The sequence below is a fragment of the Cololabis saira genome, chromosome 9 (genome assembly GCF_033807715.1).
Source record: "Cololabis saira isolate AMF1-May2022 chromosome 9, fColSai1.1, whole genome shotgun sequence".
NCBI classification, from domain to species: Eukaryota; Metazoa; Chordata; class Actinopteri; order Beloniformes; family Belonidae; genus Cololabis; species Cololabis saira.
This window is the reverse complement of record NC_084595.1, coordinates 32,779,765-32,804,022: the sequence shown is the minus strand read 5'-3', so window position 1 is coordinate 32,804,022 and position 24,258 is coordinate 32,779,765. Positions and strand designations below refer to the sequence as shown.

Sequence of the window (24,258 nt, the reverse complement as noted above, 5' to 3'; positions counted from 1 at the left end):
ATACAAAACCTTTTTAAGGTCGGCTCACTTGTTGCAGGAGGAAATAAGACTTTTTCTTTCTGTGTGCTCGGGTGAAGTGTCTTAAAATTTCCATTCATTGCTGTGCTATATGTCCTCTTATTTAGTCTTTGACTCTATTCATTCCTTTATTTAAAGATTTTTACAGTTAAATCCCTCCTGCCTGAGCGAGGGAATAAGGTCCTTCAGATTTAGTGCTTTATTGCCGTGCACTTTTTAATAGACACCTAGTCCATTATTCCTTTTTCATTGCTGGCATTCTACATATGCACCTAATTTTGTAATAAAAGTCCTCAAATACATTTTTTAAGTCTGTACCTCAAAATGCTCTCAATTTCACATTTTCATCAGCTTTATTTGTATTAAATATTAACAGTGGGGACACAGTGGACAAAAATCTTTTGATATAACATTTCACATGTGAAACAACTGTGATTAACAAAAACAAAGACAGAGAATTCAAGAAAAATACTTTGGGTAAACATTGACTGCTAAGTATTTAGATCACAGGTTAGTGCATTGGAACAGCCTTTGCCAAAGAGAATATGTTTCAAAATGGTTTCAAGGGGTCAAATAAAGTGAAAAAAGACTATAAGACAGAGCTTTTTGTGTCGCTCTTAGTGGTTTTGGTGATTAACTTCATGCCTATGGGATTTATGGGATAACTAGACCTTGCAGTTCTAATGTACCCATTAGTTTGATGTACTTTGACATAGATGTCAAATACCAAAAGTGTCTTTCATAGGTGATTACCATCTGCTGTTAGGTAAGAAAAGATTGCACATTTGTGTCTTTCTAAGTAACCTAAAAGCAAGGAAAGAAATAGCAAAAAACTGGATTTAATAAAAGAAAAGCAGAATCACATAGCTTTAATCTATGAGAGAAGGACTTTGCCTTTAAGTGTGAGGTTTAAAATGAGATTTCCTAAATTAGTCCCATTTTTTTTTTTATGGAGCCTCACCAAGGTTTGAAACTTTGACTATAAGTCAGACATCTCACTGTATTTGAATCATGTCGGTGATTATAATAAATATTTCTTTCGCTGAGTTCTACTCTCCTGTGCAAACAAACAATAACAATAAGAAATGTCATCTACACAAACAAACTGTATACAAATCAAAATTCATACCAAGGAATCAATAATTTATGCACAAATATACAATTAGGTTTCATTATTACAGTAGTCCAAAAAGAAAAGATAAATACGATAAGAAAAATCAAGAAAAGTAACATCATAAGATGTGTGATTGACGACAATTTAAACTATAACTTGATGATCAACATTGTCATTTCCATCTTGATCATTATCACTATTGACATTCTTACTATGATTAGCATTTCTTGAAAGTGTCATAACGTTTGCAGGAAATCTCTCCTACAGCAATAAATATAAATAAGGCAAAATACAAAAGAAAACAATAATCTGCCCATCCCCCACAAGTAAAATAAAATGAAATTGAATCTAACATTTAAAAAAAGAAAGGAATGTAGTGTTTTAAAAGGGCAACATGCCGCTAAGTCGGAATGAAGACTTTAGGCTTGTGCGCCCAGTTTTGCAGAAGCGCTTTCTCAGCAGTGGAACTGAAAATCAGTTCAATTCTCCAGTACAACTGAAACAAGAGCATTTATTTTCAACACTGGGCAAAATAAAACCTGACTGGACAGTTAAATACTCTTTTCTTTGTGCCATGGATCCAATAGCATTGCTGAAGAGGTCAGCTGGCTTCAAACTACGATCATCGGTAAACCAACAAGGCAGGGAATGATTAGTTCATGCTCCAGCTGTAGTTGTCAGTCCAGCTCCTCTGGAGCCACATTACTGCTGCATGTGTATCCTACCAGGTAGTTAATTGCTTATACCAGGTGTAAAATTACTCCCTAATTATAAAGCTGGAATGAAAATCGGCAGCGATGCAGGCCCCAATGCCCAGGACTGAGAGCTTGTGCAGCAGAGTCTATAACCGATACGCTCTATGACAATACAAGCTCTGCGTGCAAAGGCTCAGAAGGGGCAAATGATAGAGTGACGACTCTGGGAGATCTAAGACATGACAGAGGGGAAGAAAGACAAAAGAAAGCTGACAGATAAAGAAAAGGAAGACGGAGGGGACGATGTAAGACAATGCAGTCTCAGGAAAGCGACCAGAGGGGGAGCTGTAACTTGAACCACAAGGAAAAGAGCTGCTTTCTTTCTGCTTCAGGCTTTTCCTTCACCTCGTGGGATGTGCATTAAAGAAAACATCAGTGATTTACACTGCTCCCTAAAGACAGCTTGCTATTTACAGACAGACAAGGTCAACAACCTCACTAACGTCTCACATGGTCTGTAGACACCAGGAGCTGGAAGCTACTTGCCTGCGTCGAGCACAAACCCCTGCTCTCACTTCCTGGTTGAAATTTGTTTACCTCAAAGCTCATGTCATGTTACCCAGTTCAGTTGAAAAAACTGTGTTTTATCAAGTATTAAATTGTGATATTTTGTCCCAAATGTACAATTCAGCACTTCATGCAAATGTTATTCAAAAGGAAGTGTATGCGTCTTAGTGTCCAGTATTTAAAAAGAAGACCCGAGCATATGGACTGGGTACCTGTGGAAAAACTCAGTGCTTGCGCTTTTTTAGAAATAGAATTGTTTGCAAAAATAATGTATTCTGCTCCCTGTGTTTCATTATTTGATCAAGTAAACAACGTTCTGTGCAATATCTGCAGTATTATTTGCTTTGCAACACAGGCTCAGACTCGAGTGAAAAGTCACACATGCGCAGATAACATATCTGACATCTGGAATGCAATTATTTGAAACATTATTTTCTTTTTGACTTTACTATCTGAAACACGTATATTGATCATTTGATTTAGGCAAGCATAAGTATCCCCTTTCGATACCCAGTCCTAAAAAGAGGATCTGAAGGCATTCATTCCAATACTGCACTTTTTCAAAGATGTTTTTGATAAATAAAACAATTTGTTTTGTCTAGACTCTTTATCTGATGCGTTTTTTAACTTGTCAATGTGTCAAACAATTTTAATAGCAAATATCACAATTCAGAATGAAATCCTTCATTTCATCTTTACTCAACTATTCTAACACCATGGGCAGACACTGATTCTTGCGTGCAGTATATTGTGGGGAATATTGCATCTTCGTACTTCTACAATAATAAAATGGTCCAATATTAAGTCGAGAAAAGATCTTATTGTTTATGTGAGCACAGGTGACTCATTTCTTTCTCAAAACTCTATAAAAAATTACGTCAATGTCTCAGAGTTTTTGACAGTGTGTTTCATTACTGTTTTGAAAGACTGAGGTGAAAGTTGGATACTGAGACATTGTCTTTTTTCAAAAACCGTACAAAGCATGCAGTCAAAAGGATGGTATCTGAGGACGTTCACTTAAACCTCTTTTGATCTGGACCTCTAGTGAATGAGGTCCAGATCTGATTCAGGATTTGGCAAGATGAGAATATACAGCATTATTACAAGCGCAAATTAGGGTCAGTCCCAAAGGTTCTCGAGCTGCTTCTAAAGGAATTTGGGTTTCACTGTTAAATGTACAAAAAAATATTTTTTAACAATGCAGATACATCATCTCTTCATTCAATTTTAATATCATGTTATCTGAGCAGATGGTGAAGCAGAGATACCACAGATGATGTCTTTGTGTCAGAGAGTGCATTTGAGTCTGTGTGTGGCTGTATTTGTGTGTGTGTGCACAGATAAGCGCCTGCCAGTCTGTGTGCACTTGGTGTGTGTGTGTGTGTGTGTGTGTGTGTGTGTGTGTGTGTGTGTGTGTGTGTGTGTGTGTGTGTGTGTGTGTGTGTGTGTGTGTGTGTGTGTGTGTGTGTGTGTGTGTGTGGGCGCAAGCTCATCTGAACTGTCAGCATGACACAACGTGGGAGCTCTGATAGACGAGTGATTGCCTTTTTTCATTCTCACAGCCTGATGCGTGTGTCTGTGTGAGAACTTGCATTTGGGTGTGTGATAAAATGAGCAAATTTCAGAACAAAATGTAAGTCGAGGGCTGGTCTAGATTGCAAAGTATGATTGTAAGCGCGTGCGATGATGATTTGAGGGGGTTGGGGGGGGGTGTAGCTGTGAAACCTGAGCAACTTTAACATTAGAAGCAGCAACTTTTCTTTAAATTCACACGTGTCATCACTTCAGTCAATGATATGGCTGCTTATGGTCGTCATGGCGAGAATGTCTGTGTGCCCTCAACTGTCTCTCTGCGTCAGAGCTTGCAGTTCGGCCGTGTGTAGAGAATGTTGCAGGAAGACATTTTTACGGCTGTAGCTATGCAGAGACAGAGGACCTCGAGGTGGTTGTCCTAACCGGCCGGTGAACGCGGACGAGGAAGAGGAGGAGGCTGAGGACGATGTAGGAGGTGGGGGGGAGGCTTGGTCTGACGAGGAAACGCTCTGAGAGAGGCTCCCCCTGCTTCCAAGACTATGGAGGCTTGTGCACGTACTGGCCCCAACTGCACGAGGAATATGGCTTGGTGGATGGTGGTCACCACCACCTCTCCTTCCCCCTGACTGATTCACTCCACCTTGTCCTCCTCCCGGAGTTAAGGACTCACAGGAGGAGGATGACATCCCCTCGGGTTGCTTGGAGGACGGAGACGGAACAGACGACACTGCGGCGGAGCCCGGAGGTTGATTTAAACTGAGGCGTGGGTATGAAACTTGCAGCTGGGTTGGTGTGGTGGCTAAGGCCTTGGCAGAGGACAGGTTGGCAGTGTGGCGCTCAGAAGCAGCGGGCCGACCATGCAGATGTGGATAGTGATAGGGGTGGTGTTGGCTAGAGTGGTCCCCTGCGAGTGCTGCTCCCACGCCCCGCACCACCCTTCGGTCCCTTGGAGCCAGACTGCTGCTGCTGCTGCTGCTGCCGGGTCCTGACCACCGGCCTGGATGACTGTTCTAAAAACACAAAGGCAGAAGAAAAACATTTACATTACAAAGACTTAACTGTAAAAAAAAAACTATACAAAATAGCCCAGCTGTTTTCTTCCTGAGTGTGTAGCACAACCTGTCATGTATCAAACATTAGTCACAATCACAAATCAAGAAAAAAGGGACAACGGAGAGAAAAACTGACAAAATCAAATAGACAGAACAATAGCTCTGTTCTGTGTTCAGGATAGATTTTTAATCGGGTGATATTTAAACAGCCTCTTTGGACTGCTGCAGCTTAATTTAACTGCATCTGACCAAACAGGCTCATGCTCTCTAAAGAGCAAACACAAAACTGTGCATCCATGTTCCAAGACAAATCGGACAGATAACATGTCCATGTATGAAAGCATACATGTGCACTCAAGGTTTTCACAAATCCCCAAACAAAAAGAAGTAGTTTCTCACCCTCACATCACACATGCTCTTACACACAATGGGGAAGATGGCACATAAAACTAGATGGCAGAAAAAGGAGCCACCTGTTCTCTTTCACGCTTCACTGCACTCCCTTATGCAACATATCTCACTGCCTCTCTCTGTTTCTCTGTCTATCTCTCTCTCACACACACACACACACACACACACACACACACACACACACACACACACACACACACACACACACACACACACACACACACACACACACACACACACACACACACACACACACACACACACACACACACAACCAAAATTACACTGGGAATGAGTGTGCTCTGTTCACTAAAGAAACACACTCTCATCTGACACTGAACCTCGAGGGGCAGCAAGCCGAGTTGACATTTGACAATGGTTGTGTTTGGTTTCCCGTGTGCGATGCACATACGTATGAGCCTGTGCCTGTGCAATTGTGTACACATTTATGGTTTATGCGTACACAACATGTGGTTTCACATGTGGTTTCACTATATTTCTTAATGTTCAAGCATGCAAATTGATACTAAAATAAATACTGAGTTCAGGCAGTCGGCACAAATTTGGTGGGAGAAGTAGAAATGTAATTAGCCAGAACACAGCTAAGTGAATACAAGAAGTGACTGAATATTTCAGGAGTTAATACTCTCAACCTGGTTCAAAGGGAAAACGGGAAGACAGAGAGAGAAGATCACAAAGAAATGTAGAGTTTGAGGGTGTTTTTTAGAAACTGTGCTTCCAGGCAGAAATATGATAGTTGCGATGTATAACTGCAAAGCAAGATAAAGGAAAACACTAAAATAAGCTAAGTTTGCTCTTTTAATTTGAAAAATACAACTTGAATAAAATGTCCTTAATGTAATCACTGGGGACTGGAGCATACTCCAGCTGCCATGGAGGCCGGGAACATGCAGGATAATCAGCAGTCCAACACAGGGGTATCGGAGAGAAAGAAGACACCGTGCTAACCTGTGGTCAAACTTTTACAGCAACCGTAGTGTGCAGGTGATTTCCACTGTCCCATTATGCTCCAATTACAGCCATCACATTGGCAACTATAATTTGACCATTTCTTCTCCGTGTGTGACATGTCAAGTGCATGTTACAAGTGGTACAACATGGACAGACTGTGGAAGCTCCTATGGAAATACGGCTCATTACTTTCAATGCTACCTAATTTAAAGGACAAATTAAAGCATCAGATTCATGAATAGTACATGGTGAGCCATTAGATTTGAAAAAAATACATTTGACTCGTTTTTGTACACAGCGCACATCCTTAATGAGTATTTGGACACAAATTTAACAAGGTTATACTTTTCACGAGATAAAAAAGAAAGTAGAGCTAATTAAGCCACTGTACATGGTCAGAAAACTCGGGCTCGTAAAAGCTTGCAACCCTGAAGCACCAGCAGCCTTTAAATATCTTGCTCTGAGGTGCTACTCCCAGCTTTTTTTCTTTTTCTTTTTTGAACATTTTAAAGTACCAAAAAAATATGAAAGGATTCCGTGAGGATTTAGCTGTGACTGTTTTGAGCTCTAATTTAGTCTGACACAGTGTGGCATGCAAGGCAGCACAACTATGAACAGGTAAACAAGGTCTTGAGGATAAAACAAGTGTGAAGAGTGCTGACCTCTATTTGAACCATTCACATTTTGTTCCTGATCAAGGCTTCATGCCTTCTTTTTTTCCACTACCTTGATGATGGTAGTTAATATGCCGCCTTCTTCCTTAATTTTTTTTTACTTTTCACTTTTTTTTTTTTTTTTTTACTTTTAACTGTTACTTTTAATGACTTACATAAGCACTCTCCCATTGCTGGTGCAAACAGAGGACATATATTCAACATGTTGTGAAGGTGTGGAGTTGTTCTGTTTTGGGTTTAGGGAACCAGCTCCTTAACAGCAATCAGGGAAAATGTCTTGCTCCCTGTGATCGATGAAGATGATGGAAAGACAGTGGTGGACAGAACGAGGATGGTGTTTGAGTTTTGTGGAAAAACATGCTAACACATTAAGACAACACCTCCCAGACGTGCCAGTCACTGGAGCTAGGGAAAGAAGTACTTCAGAAGTGCAAAATCTTATTCCTGCAGCTTGTAACGACCTTCTGGCTGTGGACAAATTATTATTTTCAAAAGAAAAAGAATGGATCTTTAGTAGTGGGCGACAAGTTAATCACAACTATGTAACATTCTGTAAAGACAAATAATTAATATTTCTTTAATGTATTTTGTGTTTTCACAGTGGGAGATTATTTATATTTATATTATTATTATTATTATTATTATTATTATTATTATTATTATTATTATTATTATTATTATTTATATTTTAGATTATTATTTATTATTTGTTTATTCAAATTCTGAAAACCAAAAGAGAGATGCTTTTCAGTTTTGGATGTTCTTGTTTTGCATACAGTAGGGACTTGCCAGCATAGAAATGTGGGCCGTAAAAAAATGTTTCCCAGTTAATTGTGATGCAAGGTGGTATTTTTTTTTCAGATGCATAAACAATTACTGTAAGTTCAGTTGGCAATTATCATCTGACTGGCCTGGTACAGTTTGTGTACTCTGTTCATAATAAGTGAAAAGTAGTAACACGTATTTTTTGTTTCCTGACGTACCGAGTTTGTATCAAACCATGACCCTAAAACTGAGGTATGTATCATACTGTGATTTCTGTGTACCATTACACCCCTATTTTATATGTAGTATACTGTGTACATAAACATAAATAGAACACTATCTATGTTCATTAGTTTAAGATTAAAAAATAAAAATAGTCTGAATCATCGCTAAGTGATGGCCACTTCAAAAGTGTAGTCTCTACTTGCCAGAACATTAGTGTTGTCGTGAATACAACTTGCTTTAAGAACTTGGGGAGTCTATTCCTGGTATCTAATTGGTTCTAATGGGTGGATAAACACTACTCGACGTCTTGCAGATTCCTTGATCTAATTAGGAGAAGTGAGAATCACCATTACAGCCAAGTTTTCAACATGGGGCACGGTGTAAAACATGAAGCAAAGGGTTGCATATCTTTTGTGGTCTTGCTCATTAATCCGGTTTGCCTTAATTAGGACTAAAACTCTAATCTTACAAAAAAAAGTCTTTAGTGTTTTTTCACCCTTAGAAATTTGACTAAACAACAGAAGGTATGGCGAGAACAGCAAGAGACAAATTGGCAGACAACTTTGAAAGCAATAATTACCCGGCACAGCACAAGAGTTGAATGCGGAACCATATGTTCTGTTTCAAAGGGACATTTCTGATCCAAGTTAAGAAGACAGGCCCAATGAATCAAATCCAATGAATGAAATGAAACTTAAGAGCAAAATCTGGATGGCTGTGTATGTGAGTGCACAGAAGGGACAACTGATCAAAAAGAGAAATGCGCAAAAGGTCAAACATGATGATATACAAATGGAAACAAACAGTGTAGAGAGGCTGAAAAGACAAGACAAAGAGTGTGAGACTGATGAGTAGGTGATTAAAAACAAAGACAGAGAAAAATGATACTAAAACGAGGACAGACAGCAAAGTGGAAAGAACAAGAGCTGGACTGATTTAAAAACTCAGGTGTCCTTTTTCAAGTACACGCTCTGCTAAAAACAGTCTGGCAAGCTACAGCCTTTGTGTGTGCAAGGGTCAATAAATACACACACACACACACACACACACACACACACACACACACGTATATATATATATATATATATATATATATATATATATATATATATATATATATATATATATATACATACACATAAATATTATATATAAACTTAGAACTAAAAGTAAGTTGTTGTGTCGATTATTTCTTCGTTGTAATAATCGTATACCATAGGAAAACCTGTTTATATCCTTCTAAATGGTGTCACATTTTTTATGGGATCAGTATGTGGTTATTGAAAAATGTGCCAAATCTTTTCTACCAATGCCAAACAACTTATTTTGCCCTCGACTCTTGTTCAGTGTTTGGTGGATTGGACAATTGAAGTTTTGAAGAAACAACACATGTTTGAATTTTAACAATTAATCTATTTAACAAACAGGAGCCTCAGTAGCGTGTGGAAGAACCATACACAGCCACAACAGCCTGACACCTCCTCATGCTGGTCACCAGCTTGGTCACACACTGCTGTGCGATGGCATCCCACCTTCAAGCAGCATTTGTCACAAGTCAGCCAACGTGGTTGTGTTGGTCACTCTGACACAAACAGCACGCCCAAGCTAACCCCACATGTGTTCAATGGGGTTGAGGTCAGGACTGCTGGCAGGCCATTTTATACTCTCCACTCCCAAATTCTGGAGGTAGTCTCTGATAAACTCTGCTCTGTGGGGGCAAGCATTGTCTTCTCGGAGGATAGAGTTCAGTCCCAGACTGTGGAGATATGGAATTGCCACTGGTTGCAGAATCTCATCTCGATATCTTTCTGCATTGAGATTGTCTCCAATAATGACGTGCCTCGTTTTTCCACTTAGGGAGATGCTGCCCCACACCTTCATACTGCCTCCGCCAAAACATGTTACTTTATTGATGCAGCAACCAGCATAGCGTTCGCCATGACGTCTCCACACTCCCCTATAATCCAACTGCCGTAAGCAGAATCTGGACTCATCTCTGAACACAATGTTCCTCCACATGTTCAGGTTCCAGTGAACATGTTGCCGAAACCAGCACAAATGGACAATCATGGCAGGCTTCCTGGCAGACCTCTGAAAATGGAGATTGTCTAGGTAGAGGGCCGTCAGCTGTATCATCCTGCAAACCTTGACTTCAAATCTGTAGAAGACCGCCAACGGTACCTAAGTGCCTGATTGGCAGCAACTGGGGGTACCAGATCCGCTCCGTATGAAAAACAGATCTTAAGAATGACTTCATGCTTCGTCCATTGTTATATATTGTATATGATAGCAACAGCAAAATAAGCTGTTTGGCAGTGGCAGAGAACCTTTGGCAAATTCTTTCATGGGTACAACTTATATACGCAGCTCTGCTGCTTAACCCACAAATACATGTTCTTTACAAATATGTTACTATTTAAAAGGAAAATAAACAGGCTTTCCATTGGTATGACATATATACATTCTTACAACAAAGAAAATAATCAACCATACACAAATTTCATATCTATTTATATCTGTGTGTGTGTGTGTGTGTGTGTGTGTGTGTCTGTGTGTGTGTCTGTGTGTGTGTGTGTGTGTGTGTGTGTGTGTGTGTGTGGCTGGTGGGCACAGTGGCATTGTCACTCCCTACAGTAACCCAACATCTAAGTCCCAAGTGGTTCCAATGTCCGGAAGCAGAATTTGATATCACAGGAAGAGACAGATGAGAACTGATCGGGGGGAAATATCATCATCCTCACCCTTGGAGAATGAAAACCAAGACCCATTTACATGTCCTGACGACCGGAAAACAAAGGCAAATGACCACACAATATTATTACTAAGCTGGATAGCCTGAGCCTACGTAACTTCTTATCAAGGCTAAAAGATAAAGTAACTTCTGAAAGTCTGCCAGTGGATGAAAATGCACCGCTACCTACTAAATACCAACTAGCCATCACCGATACCAATCAGTAGTAGTGATCTCAGAGAAACTTGTCTACAAGATTAACACCATAGGTATGAAATAAAGTCTTGCATGGTGGAGAAAACAGAAATATTAAAGATGTAGAGGTAAGAGGTAAAACAATTAAAAAGTGCAATGAACAAACAGCTGCCAAAGACCCACAGCTCTGGCTAGCAAACTGAGAAGGTACAATACGGACTGAATAGTACTTGAAAAAGATGGGAGAAGGATTGAAGAGCTGACCACAACAATCTTACAGAACAAAAACCAGTTGCCATCAAAGACAGAAATCGAAGAAAGGTATGACGAGATTAGTCAATAACCTGCCTCTGCACAACATGGAAACTATTATCAGGACAAAAGATGAAGAGATTGAGAGTAAACCATCATGGAAAGCGAAGCCTATCACTGGCAAACTGAAGAAGTGGCTGACACTGACAAGTCCCACTAGTGGGTAAATAAAAAGCTGGTCTGAAGGACAGCAGTGAGGCATTAATCATAGCAGCACAAGGACAAGTGTGACAGAGGCCAAGGTTACCACACCTGACAAGACTCCAGCTGCAGACTGTACAACATTGCCCCAGAGACAATCCAGCACATAAAGTGGGACGGAGATGTTGGTAGATAAGGCATACATGGAACAGCACAAGCAGTTGCAATAGTGAACAGGAACATCTGCACTGAGCTTGGGTTGGAAGCTGCAAGGTTAGGAAAGGAGATACCTTTCTTAACCTTGAGGTGTGGAGAGTAAAAGACCAAAGATCCCACAGGATTTCTAAATCCAAACTGATAAACTGGTGATGACTAACCAACTGGACTTGTAGTGCTCAACAAACCCCAGAAGAAAACAGACTTGATACAGGCAAAAGCAACATCAAGAAGAAGGAAGATAAGAAGCTGGAAAAAGACAAGGGTTGAACGAAGAAATAGAAAGGATGTAGAAGGTGAAGGCAAAAGTGGCACCTGTGGCAACTGAAGCACTCAAAGGTGTGACCACCAAACTGTGAGAAGGGTTTAAGCAGCCTTTATTTTTTTATTGGGCCAAGAAAAATATAGCAATGTTGTAACTAGGAGTTTACATGAAATTACTTAATCTTAAAAGAATTCTTAAAAAAATCTTTAAAAAAATTTAATTTATTACTACTACTAGTCAGTGGCGGCTGGTGATAAAAAATTTTGGGGGGGCGCACTGGCGAGTGGGGATTACAACCCAACTATAAACTCTACTTGAACATACATTTTTTTATGTTATTTTTTATTACATATATTACTACATATACATATACATGTACTAGGGGTGTAACGATACACTAATCTCACGATACGGTACGATACACGATATTGAGGTCACGATAACGATACGATATTATAGCAGTATTTTTTTAAACAACCTTGAATGAGGAACATATGACTAGAAAAAAATGTCTTTTATTTGAAAGACACAAAATACAAAACAATGCTGTGCATTTGCCCTATTGTTACAGTTTGTAATGCTTTATAACTGTTTAAGGTTTAAAGAGCAAGCCAGGCCAACCATTTTCCACAAACTGAACTAAAAGTAAATGTCAGCTTTGCATTATGCATCTTCAGTTTCATACAAGTACAAATATTTTGCCACAAACTGAATAGTTTCTCTCATGTATGATTTGAATTTTTTCTTTTCCAGAAATTTAACAACTAAAATTAAATAAATAAATAAAAGTAAATAAATACATACAATTTTACATCATAAAAAAGATTGATTCATGCTCTCCAGTTGGACACAGGTGCTGCCATGCTAGTGCTAGGTTGTTCCCTTCCCACACAACACAACAGTCCATGTATACAGCAAAACTAGGTCTTAAAATTCAATATCATATCATCGTTTTGGCATAAATTCCTGCAGCTTTCCCAGTGCTGAATCATGCAAAAAGGTGGACCAATCATCTAACTCATTTTGACGAGCAGAGAAGTTAACTAAATGTAGAAATGTTCCTTGAAGAGCTGATTATTTAGCTTGGTCTTAAAAGTAGGCACGGAACCTGCGGATCGGACAATTTAGAAATAATTGGGTCGACTGTCATTCTGATAAGGCCTTTTTCTGGCATCTCAATACATTTAAATACAAATGGAGGATATATTCGTACATACTCTATTTTTACTGGAATTGCCCAACACCTGTGCATCAGGGGCCGAATTTAAGTCATTTTTGTTTTTCTTTTAACGCTGTAATTAATGTTGGATTAAGGGGATTTTCCCTTCAGGTATTAATAAAGTATCTTTTAATTGAAATTAACTGAATTTTATTGAATTACAACCACCCTTCTATAACGAATACAGACATCAAGCAACAGTATATCTGGCCCCAAAAGTATCATCGCTTCATGGTGAGATAAAAAAAAAAGCAAAATGTTATTTTTAAAAAAATGTAAATTATTTAATATGTCAGTGTTTGTGACACCCATATACTGCGTGAACAAAGTAACCCTGTGGTTCATTGAAAGTGTGAAACGCTGGAGTGTTGAGTACAGGACACCCACACAGACATTACTCTCAGTAAACTAGAACAAACACATTTATTCGCTATAAATCATGAATCCAAACCTTGAAGAACTATTTCATTTACAATTATCTTATAATATTGAATCAATTAATTTGAAGGAGGTGTAATGATCCTGTTTTTAAGGGTTTTGAAAGACTGAAAGGCTTCTTTGGGCGTCTGTGTTGTGTTTGTGCTACATTTTGCTATAAAATCATTTTACAGTGTGGGATAATGCCGGATTGAGCTCAAGCAAGCTGAAAAGGAAGATTTTAGTATCCATCAAATCCCACTATGCTTTAACTAGGATTTCAAGTTTGAGAACAGGTTGAAATGTTGACTGTTTTCGCAGACATGTGGGCAGAAAGGTCTCTTTAGGTCTCTTTAATCGTCAACAGGCAATCAAAACAATAAATGAAACGCAGCCCGGACCTGACTTCTCAAGACCATGGCATGCCTCTACTTTGAACTTGCTGGTTTTCATCAATACATGACCCACTTAGGAACTGGGTCTCTTGCGTAGCCTATAAGAGTGTCCTTGCCTTCCCTCACTCTCTTAATATAGAATTTAGTCTTCAGTCTTTGTCCCCATCTTCCTCCCTGGCTCTCCTAATGATTTTCTCTATACAGTTTCTTATTTTCTAACCCCTGTCTGTAGACTTTGGTATTAAAGCTACTTATATGATAAGAAATCCATTATGTGCAGGAACTCAAGAAGCAATAATTATTTTGCAGAGCAAAGTAGTAATTGCATAAAAGCAAGAACAGGAGATACGATAGCTCTGATGTGAAAGAGAATCGTACAGTTAAACTTCATGTAGTGATGGTCTGTTATATCATATGAAATTAAAATAAAGAGGGAGTTTGTGAAATATAAGACTATTAGATTATGTAGTTCAAATTGACATTTATTGTTTTAGCTTAGCTATAATGTTTTGTGGATATTTATTGGGTTTATCCAACAAATATTTAAAAGATTGACTCTTTCTGTCAGTGAATGCTATTAACGACTCTTTTGGAGTTTAATTTATGGTAATAGTGTCTAACTTGTCTTCTCATATTCTTTTGTTTGTGATCTTCCTCACCAATGTGTAATTTCTTCTTTTGTCCCTTCTTCTCTCCTCTTCTGTTGTTTAATTTGGTGCTTAAGGGTGCCAATGGCAGACAGACTGAATTGACCCTGACAGCCTGAGGATTGATGGTATGCTACTGCAGTCTGGGGACCATCAACACTGCCTCCCCTGGTGACAGTTAGGGTGGGGTTGGCTCTGACATGATGAAAAAAGATTTAAAGTTAAACTGTCAATCCAGCCCACACTGCAGCAAACTGCCAACCAGGAGGCTGAGTATTACATTGAATCTTCTTCATGGAGAAAGAATGCCTTAAAACACTAATGGAATCATGTAACATTTTTTCATTAGTCTCCATATTCTGGTGGTGGTGCTTTCAAACATACTTGTCTTCCTTATCCGAACCAAAGAATTCACATTCACAATGGAGCACCATCCTCTCCTTAGCACCAGAGGAGAGCAGAACCATTGTGCCAAATACTGTGTAATCATAATGCAAATTAGTCCACAATGTCCTCTGATGACTTTCTGAGCAGCCAGCAACCTTTTAAGGAAACTAGAAACTTTACCTTTGTGACTGAGCAGGAACATTTCAGGTCTCTATTCGATTTTTCTTTTACTTGCTGTTTCTAATTGTCCCGTGGTAGATTCTGTCGATAGTTACTATGCCCAGTGTGCTGTTACAACAGATTTATAGTAAGCAACATTAAATGTGAACTTTAAGAGCGGGACAGCTCTTACTGATAAAACATTCGGCTAAACTCAAGCTCACTACTTGGATTGAAATAATCATAGTTTACCTCAAATTAGATCGTTTCACTCTCTAGGATTGGAGTTGCAGAATGAGTGTTGGACAAGTGATCCTGAGTCAGTTGTCATGATTGTGGGTGTTAAAACGTGCATTGCCTGAGGGCTTCAAATTTCTCCCAGAGTGAAAAAGGCACGCTGGCTAGTATGGAAGCCAGTGCCATGCTGTGGCTAGGAGGCCTAATGAGGTTTCTTGAGCAGCTCTGATGGGCTTGGACGCTGAGAGTCTGGCATTGCTCATCAACCAGCTCCAACAGGACAGAGTGTGCACACACCAGTGTGTGTGTGTCTTTTTGTGTTATCATGGCAAACTTATCCATCACCAGCCTGTGACAATATGCTTGGTGAACACTTCCCAGAATCACAAGCAAGCATAGTGGGATGGAAAAAGTTAAGTGAGTGAACAAGTAAAGATGAGGGGATGAAGGAGTAATGACAGAGGATGGAGGGAAGGTGAGTAACCCACTCATCTTCCCATCATCCTTTTTTTTCAAGGAGGGGGGGGGGGGGGGGGGGGGGGTCAGTTGAATAAGAAGTGGAGATGGTAGAGAAATAAAAGACGACAGAAATGAGAGGAGCAAAAGGTGATAGAAACTAGGATATAAGATGGATGGGAAAGACGAGTAACATAATATAAAGAAAAGAGCAGGTCAAAGAATAAAGGCGAGTGGATGGCACACAGGTAACGGAAGGTAGAACAACAAAGGAGGGGAGGACTGCCAGATGGATGAAGGGAACAGCAGGGACGGAGCGAGAGTAAAAGGTGACAGCACAGACATAAAATACAGAAGATGAAAGTGAAAAATAATTAGAAATCTCGAGACTAGAATAAAGGGGTAAGCAGAGACGCAGCAAGTGTCAGACTATTAGCATCACTATAAGGCGAGAAAGCCACAAGGTGGACACAAACTTTGGGAGTCTAATTCCAATTTAAATCCAATTTAAAAACTACTTCTCAAAGAAAAAAAATGGTTTTGTACCCCAACTAAATGATGTTGTGTTTATAAATAACTATCTTATCATACAGGTTGACAAATGAAACAAAATATTTTTTAAAACCAACTGCAAAATCCAGTTTAAAAAAACTGCTGAGAAATACACGCCTGTCGTGTGCTACTTTTAATTTTGAGAATTTCCGTGCCTGATTTAACAGAACTATTTTAAAAGTTTGGTTAATGAATTAGCTAAAGTTTTACCTGATCTGGATTCAACTGGGTTTGGACCAAGACTTGTACATGAAGCTTGCTCTCATCCCTGTGCGCTCAGCTGCAAATTATTTGGATTCATTGCTGGTCCTGGCTGCTTCTCCTGTGTCAACATGGCAGCCATTGGTGTTGTCTAGTTATTGCAAAAGCAGGGATCTATGCACACCATTACTTTGTGCCTGATATGCTCCTGTAGCTGTCACTACTGCTCAGTGTGAGTGGGCACAACATTCCCCTAAATTACTTGATCATTATTCCCCCACTGAATTTAAGAAAAATACACAGCAACTCCATTGAGTCATGGAATTGAGTTGTTTTGACAACATCACATTAGTAGAGGTTATTCTTATGAGGAACCCTGACCACACAGTGAGTTGGACTCCTGTCACTGTTTATTCCTTTGGTTTGGTTTCTACCTAAGACTTGGCAGCAGGCCTGGGGTTATTTCACCTAAAAGAAGTACCACTGTTGGCATTTTTGTCTTCCATAAGCTTTTACTGCCTGTGTGTGTGTGTGTGTGTGTGTGTGTGTGTGTGTGTGTGTGTGTGTGTGTGTGTGTGTGTGTGTGTGTGTGTGTGTGTGTGCGTGTGTGTGCGTGTGTGTGCGTGTGTGTGTGAGAGTGGGGGGTTAAATGACTGAATGGCTTTTTTGGCTCTGTACTGTTGATTTAAATTGTCTGTAGGCATGGACATTAATCACTGGCCACCTAAACAATTTTATTGCATTTCTTTGGTAACTTCTCAAAACTTTTCAATTCCGACTGCTACATGTCCCTCCAACTATTCCCCATGTGTGGTCAAACTGTGGTTTGGCATTATGTCAAGTTACAATGGTGCTGGTGGTGGGAGGTGGTGTAAACATATACTATTTTATTTAGGATGCAGACTGTCACACTGCAACAAAGCACTATGCTCCCAAGAAACATTTCAAGGACAAGGAGTTTATATTCTTAAAATGTCTCTGGCGGAATGTATTCTGTGCATCCTCCACTGGCTTCCAGTAAATACCAAAAAAAAGTTCAACTTATCCAAAATTCTGCTACCCCATCTTTAACTTCATGTACACAGTATCAGGTCTCAGGCCTATAATGGTAAGGGTTCCTAAAAGCCAGCTTTCTTTCTAAGATATACGTTTTATGTTTATTAGTAAAACCTCCTTATAAAAAATGTGCTATGCTACTGTACTTAGGGGTATACAATACAAGTTTTATTGTACAAGTTTACAGTTTTGTGTTGACACTTGCAGACATAAGGCATATTTCCATTTGCAGGAGTTTAGGGTAAATCTGCCAGACAGGAACCTCTAACCGGGCCAACCGACTCTTCAGCCCATTCGGCCGGCGTGTCTCCATTACGCTGTAGCGCCACACAAGACCTTTCGAGTGAAAAAGTAGCACAGCCGACCACTAGGTGGCAGTAATGCACATCTTCTGCTGTTCGCAAATGGCCAGCAGCGTATAACGAGACGAAAAAGAACAATGCAGCATAAGAAAAAAGAGAAGAAACACGTAAACAATGGATGCTACTTGCATCTGAGAATAAAGGACCCCAACCCCCCACTTCACCGCACAGAAACTCCAACAGCCCATCTTACAAACAAGTTAAAAGCAGACTACGCTACTGTCCACTGAGCTCTCATACAGCGCAGCTGTCTTGAGTTTCCAACCTATCAGCAGAAATTCTTGTCGCTCGGTAAGGTCTGAGTTTCAGCTTCAAGCGTTCCATAAATGCGTAGCGGAGGTAACCTTACCACACACACACACACACACACACACACACACACACACACACACACACACACACACACACACACACACACACACACACACACACACACACACACACACACACACACACACACACACACACACACACACACACACACACACACTGAAAAACATACCCAGATCTCCCTCTACTGAAAACGTGCCAATGGAGACTGATAGTCATTTTTCTATTTAATCATTGTTATAATACCGTATACATGTTACCTTTTGAGGGATCAGTGATGTATGCAACAAGAATATGAAATTAAAAGGCAGAAATAAAGTTTTTTGCAAGACAGCCATCACAAATGATCTACAGAGTGACAGTAAGGAAAACAATGAACAATGAAGTTATGACAGCTTGGTACAGACTCTCAGTCTGATACATCATGAGGGAGAACTGATGAATTCTAACGTTAGTGGTGCTTGCGTGGGAGCTTGAACATTTTCACATGGGTGAATGTGTTTGAACGATATGAGTGGCCTGCAACACAATGCTGAGCTCAGGGTGTGAAGCTGATGGGAGCTAAAACTTGCCTGTGAAAATCAAAACCTCAGGTAGAATCAGTGGTACTCATGGCTATAACAGTTGATAATCAGCTGTTGCAGTTGGTTATCAAAATATATGCAATAATAAGTTCATATGCCATCAAACAACACCTACACACTTACTGTCCTGTCAACAGGGGAGTATCTTTTCTATTTTTTTCATCCTGTTGTAAGTGACAGCCAGGTTGGGCTGACACAATACAGGAGATGTGAAAGGCGGGACTCGGTGAGAAAAAGAGATTGAAAGACCACGGATAAAGAGATCAGAGTGGAAGAGAGGATTTCCAGGAAGAAAAAGAAATGGGTAGATTTTACATCAGATGTCTGGAAGGCTGATGATAATATTGCGGCTGTCACCTGTGTTGTCATATTCAAAAGCACAGAGAGCACCGCTGCTCTCACACTCTGCTCAACAGGGCAGAAAGAGGAGGAGGAGGAGGAAAAAGAGAGGTTTTTAATGATAGATACAAGCAAAATATATTAAATCTCTTTCACTATGTAACCTTGCAGCCAATGTGAAAATGTGTTTGGAAGTAGAAACTTGTATTTTTTTCTCTTTTTAGGAACTTTGGCAAAAATGTTTTGCTTTTACAGTTGCGGAATGTCTTGAGAATGTTATTGTAAGATCCTTCTATAAAAATCTGGAATCAGCTCTCAGACCTGCTAAAGAAAATATACTGTCCATGCAGTGTCAATGGTTGGTTTTGCACTGTCTTGGATAACGTGTATTGACTGTCTGGACAAAATACCAGTTTTTCCCTCTTGGGCAAAGCTGGCCTGCATTCTACTCTTCATTATGCATCTGTCAGTCCATCATGACAGGGGATGCACTGCTGTAGACAAGATTAGCTGATTTGATTGGCAATGGCATCTGCCAACTCCTAACACACCTACAATTAATGTGTCCTAATTTAACCCATTTCACATCTGCGCCCCTGCGGCAGCTCTGCTTCATCAGCACCTCAGGTCATAAAATCACCGAGTACCTGTTTTTCACAGCTAAATGAGCTTCTCCTCTGAGCTTGTATTGTGGGCTTGGGCAACCGCTTAGACTTTAATTCACAAAAATAAACAAGCCCCATTTGGTCAATTAGCTCCAGAACAGTGACTACTTGTACAGATGATAAACACAAAGGTCAATATGAAAAGTTTTCACAGAGATCACTGTGATGCCTGTGTACGTTTAAAGGGAACTTCCTCCTGGTAAGATATGTTGCAACTTAATGATTTAAACAGCATGTTCAGTGTTCAGGTTTGAAATGGCATTCACCTAACTGGGTGTTGGTAAACAATCCAGAGAAAAAATCCATAAAATCCAAAGTCTGCTGAATGCACAAACATCTGCAAACATTTTTGCTAGTCTCATACTATTATTAATACAGAATTCCCTTTCCCTTTACTCTGAAATGTTCCTTGTCTCTATTCATAAGGATACAATGAAAAATAGTCACTTTTGCATGACATTTATCAGAAAAAAACATCAAAGCAACTATAAAATAAAAGGAAATCCACCTGTCATTTGTTCATATACCTCATCATAAGGCAGAATAAATTGCAGAATAAATGTTCACACAGAAAGTCTTATTCTTTTTAGAAACTTCCCAGCTTAAATGCAAGAAAAGGGAGGCAATCGATGTTATAAGTACTGCAGAAGCCATGGACGCTTTATCAGTATAAACTCAACATGAAGAAACCAGAGAATGTGGCTGCAACATCATTAACATCAATTATTAACAACCACATCTTTTATGTGAAGACTCATGGTTTAAATTTATATCTGCAAACAAGAACTTTACCAGGAAAAGTTTAGCGCAGCTGCTTTCGAACAGCTCTTGGAAAGATTCCAGCAAGGCATAATTTCTCCAAATGAGACACATTTTCCAAATGAGGCTGGACACAGAAAATGAGTTTGCAAAAGTTATTTTGCTCCAATTATGTTTTAATGAACTAGTTTTGTTCAGAATAATTGAATCTTTCTTCATGTAAAAGCCACAGAGATCATTAGCCTACATTCTACATTGGTATTGTCATTGTTTCTGCACTGTGTCCCATTTTTAGCCTTGTTATCAACAGATGCATTAAAAGGTGGTATTTACAACTCTGCCCATTGTGTAGAAGTTTGAGTGGCTGCAGACAAACAAGCATCCCTAGGGTGATTATCAGCAGACAAACATAGTGCAACAACCATTTAACTGAACACAATAAAAGCTGAGTGGTTTTGAAATACCTAAAAAAAAGCTTAATATTAAACTGGTTACTACTAGTCTGAAAATAAGTCAAGCATATACAACATGGAAATATAATATACATTATCAAAATGCGTTGAGGAAAGAGATCTGGAGGAATAAAGAAAGACACAGAATAACTTACACAGTTAAACTGACACAATGATTAAAATAACAAAACCCCTTACAACTGTACTGCTACCAGGAGAGACAATTTCCCATATTCACTACCACCTTTAAACAAAAAAAGCATAAAACGACGTTACATACTCACAGCTAGGAAGGTAATTTGGCTTTATTGTGCTGGTGTAAATATTTGAGATTGGACCACTTGTGATTAAAAAAAATAAATAACTTGAAGCAATCCCTGATAATCTCAAAAATCATTTTAGATAAATGATGTATCTGAAGAGAGTGAGAGAAAAAAAAGGAGACGAATGCTGGTAAAATCACGCTCTGCTTTACAATGCCAAAAAAAAAACACACACTAAAGATAAACACACACACAGCGGTGGGCAGCAAACAGGGTGGTTGGCTTTCTCAGCAGCACTTTAACTGTGATTTGGGAAGGAACAGGCCAACACCAAAATGCACTGCTCTGGCCCCCCTGTTTTTCCACAACAAAATGGATAAAAAAATAAAAAATTAAATGTGGTAACAATGTTACATCTTCATATTGTTAAAAAGCTGCAATGTTAATTCTTGAGATTTAGAGGGAGGTCTACCTTCCAGTAAATGCACAAGAAACTGGCTTTGACTTTCTCATTTAATACTGTATATAACGCAGGACAGTCAACAGGCACATGGTAAATATCCAATTACCTTAAATATTGATGAGTTAAATTAAATGCAAGACCCATTCAGGCTTTTATGATTAAAAAAAAGATTCAGCACGTAAAAAACTCCCCTATAGAACATCACGTAACATCACGTTACATCACTAAAAGGAGGGACATGACAGACCTTGAAAATTTTAGATTTTGAGTTGTCACTTAACATACATTTGGACTATTTGTCAGCGCAATATTCTTTTTTGTGTGTTTATGTATGTGTGCGTGCGTGTCTTACTATTTAGCCTCTAGGCCATCCGGAATGTGCAGATTGTAAAAGAATAGCTCATCAATATTCATGCCAGTTTATGCTTTCATTAATGTTGCAGCAAATTGTCTCAGATCAAACTCACAGCTTGTATCTGCGTCCACACTACTGCATCCCACAGACTGAGAGCAAAAAAGAGGGAGAGCTATCAGAGGGGGGTAAAGATGGAGAGAACAAAGAGCTGGCTCTATGCTACAGATGGTCCTAGGTTTCCAGTAGATTAAAAGCAGACTTTGAAAATGGAAAAGGGAAAATGAACCAATGAAGAGAGATGTATGAGAAATAAGTGGGGGGGTCAAGAGAAAAAAGAGAGGAAGAGGATAAAAGAGAGGAAGAAAGGTTGAGTAGGAAGGTGAAAGTGAAGAACGGAAGAGAACAGAAGTCGAGTTCTATAGGTATGTGTCCTACTTTGTCTCTGACTAATGAACTCATAGTGTCCCGATTCTGTCCTGAATCACCAGAGGATCATTAGACCACCCTATGCTGAGAGTGTTTGTGTGTGTATATGTGTCTGTGTGTGTGTATATGTGTCTGTGTGTATGTGTGTGTGTGTGTGTGTGTGTGTGTGTGTTTCCCTGGCATGCGTTTAAGCATCTGATGTGCATTTGAGCGAGTGTTACAGTAGATGCACACTTGATTTAATATGCTCTCTCACACTCTTGCTGGTCTGTCCTAAAGCTGTGTGTGTGAGAGATCTTGATTCCCTGCATGTGTTCAATGAAACACTGACACTTTTGTCATCTGGCTTCACACCGAGTCTTCTAAGTGAGTTCTTGTGCTAGTGAGGACATCAGACAAACATATACCTTTTCACATCAGATTACTGCAGGAGCTACAAGGGCAACTTTAGACCTGTGGTGCCACAAACGTGCATGCTATCTGGAAGAAAAACAGCTGATGGACTGCAGAAGGATATTGAACCTAAACACACTGTGAACGAAACTAAACATACTAAACACACTGAGAAACCCAAGTTAGTCACCTGATCTCAGCCTAATAGAGCATGTTTTTTTGGTTATGGAGAAAGGCCCACAAACAAGCAGCATCTGCACTTTAAATACAGGACTGTCTCAGAAAATTTGAATATTGTGATAAAGTCCTTTATTTTCTATAATGCAAAAATGTCATACATTCTGGATTCATTACAAATCAACTGAAATGTTTCAAGCCTTTTATTATTTTAATACTGCTGATCATGGCTTACAGCTTAAGAAAACTCAAATATCCTATCTCAAAAAATTAGAATATTCTGGGAATCTTAATCTTAAACTGTAAGACACAATCAGCAATACTAAAATAATAAAAGGCTTGCAATATTTCAGTTGATGTGTAATGAATCCAGAATGTATGACATTTTTGTTTTTTTTTAATTGCATTACGGAAAATAAAGAACTTTATCACAATATTCTAATTTTCTGAGAGAGTCCTGTATATTTCAAAGGAAGTAAAAGAAGATTTCTCTCTCAACTCAACTCAACTATATTTATAAAGCACTTTAAAACAACCACAGCTGAAACAAAGTGCTGTACTTAAAGATTTATTTGTCATATATTTGTTTCAAGAAACTCTTATTATTTTGCCATTTTGCTGCTTTTAAGAAATCTTGTCAAGAAAGACTTTCGTCACCCCAATTGCAAATATATTTTTTATGAAAATAAGACAATTTTGAGTGGATGGATGGATGGTGTTGTCAACATACAGTATTGAATGTTCCTGGGCTCCAGACTTCAGGCACTCATTAACCATACATTATATATATATATATATATATATATATATATATATATATATATATATATATATATATATATATATATATATATATATATACATACATACATACATACATACATACATACATACATACATACATACATACATACATACATACATACATACATACATACATACATACATACATACATACATACACACATACACACATACACACATACACACATACACACATACACACATACACACATACACACACACACACACACACACACACACACACACACACACACACACACACACACACACACAC

General features: G+C 39.0%; 1 protein-coding gene across 4 annotated transcripts in view; it reads right to left on the bottom strand.

The window, feature by feature from the left end:
* Positions 1 to 361: 361 nt before the first annotated feature.
* The window catches only part of ccser1 (coiled-coil serine-rich protein 1), a 127,299-nt gene continuing 103,402 nt past the window's right edge, over positions 362 to 24,258 (bottom strand). The window contains exon 11 of one of the 4 annotated variants that reach the window (XM_061729304.1): positions 362 to 4,937. In XM_061729304.1, the coding sequence (XP_061585288.1) occupies positions 4,233 to 4,937 (705 nt within the window). In that variant the 3' untranslated portion in view covers positions 362 to 4,232. The remainder of the gene's footprint in view (positions 4,938 to 24,258) is intronic. The other 3 variants (XM_061729305.1, XM_061729306.1, XM_061729307.1) reach the window with 3 other exon arrangements.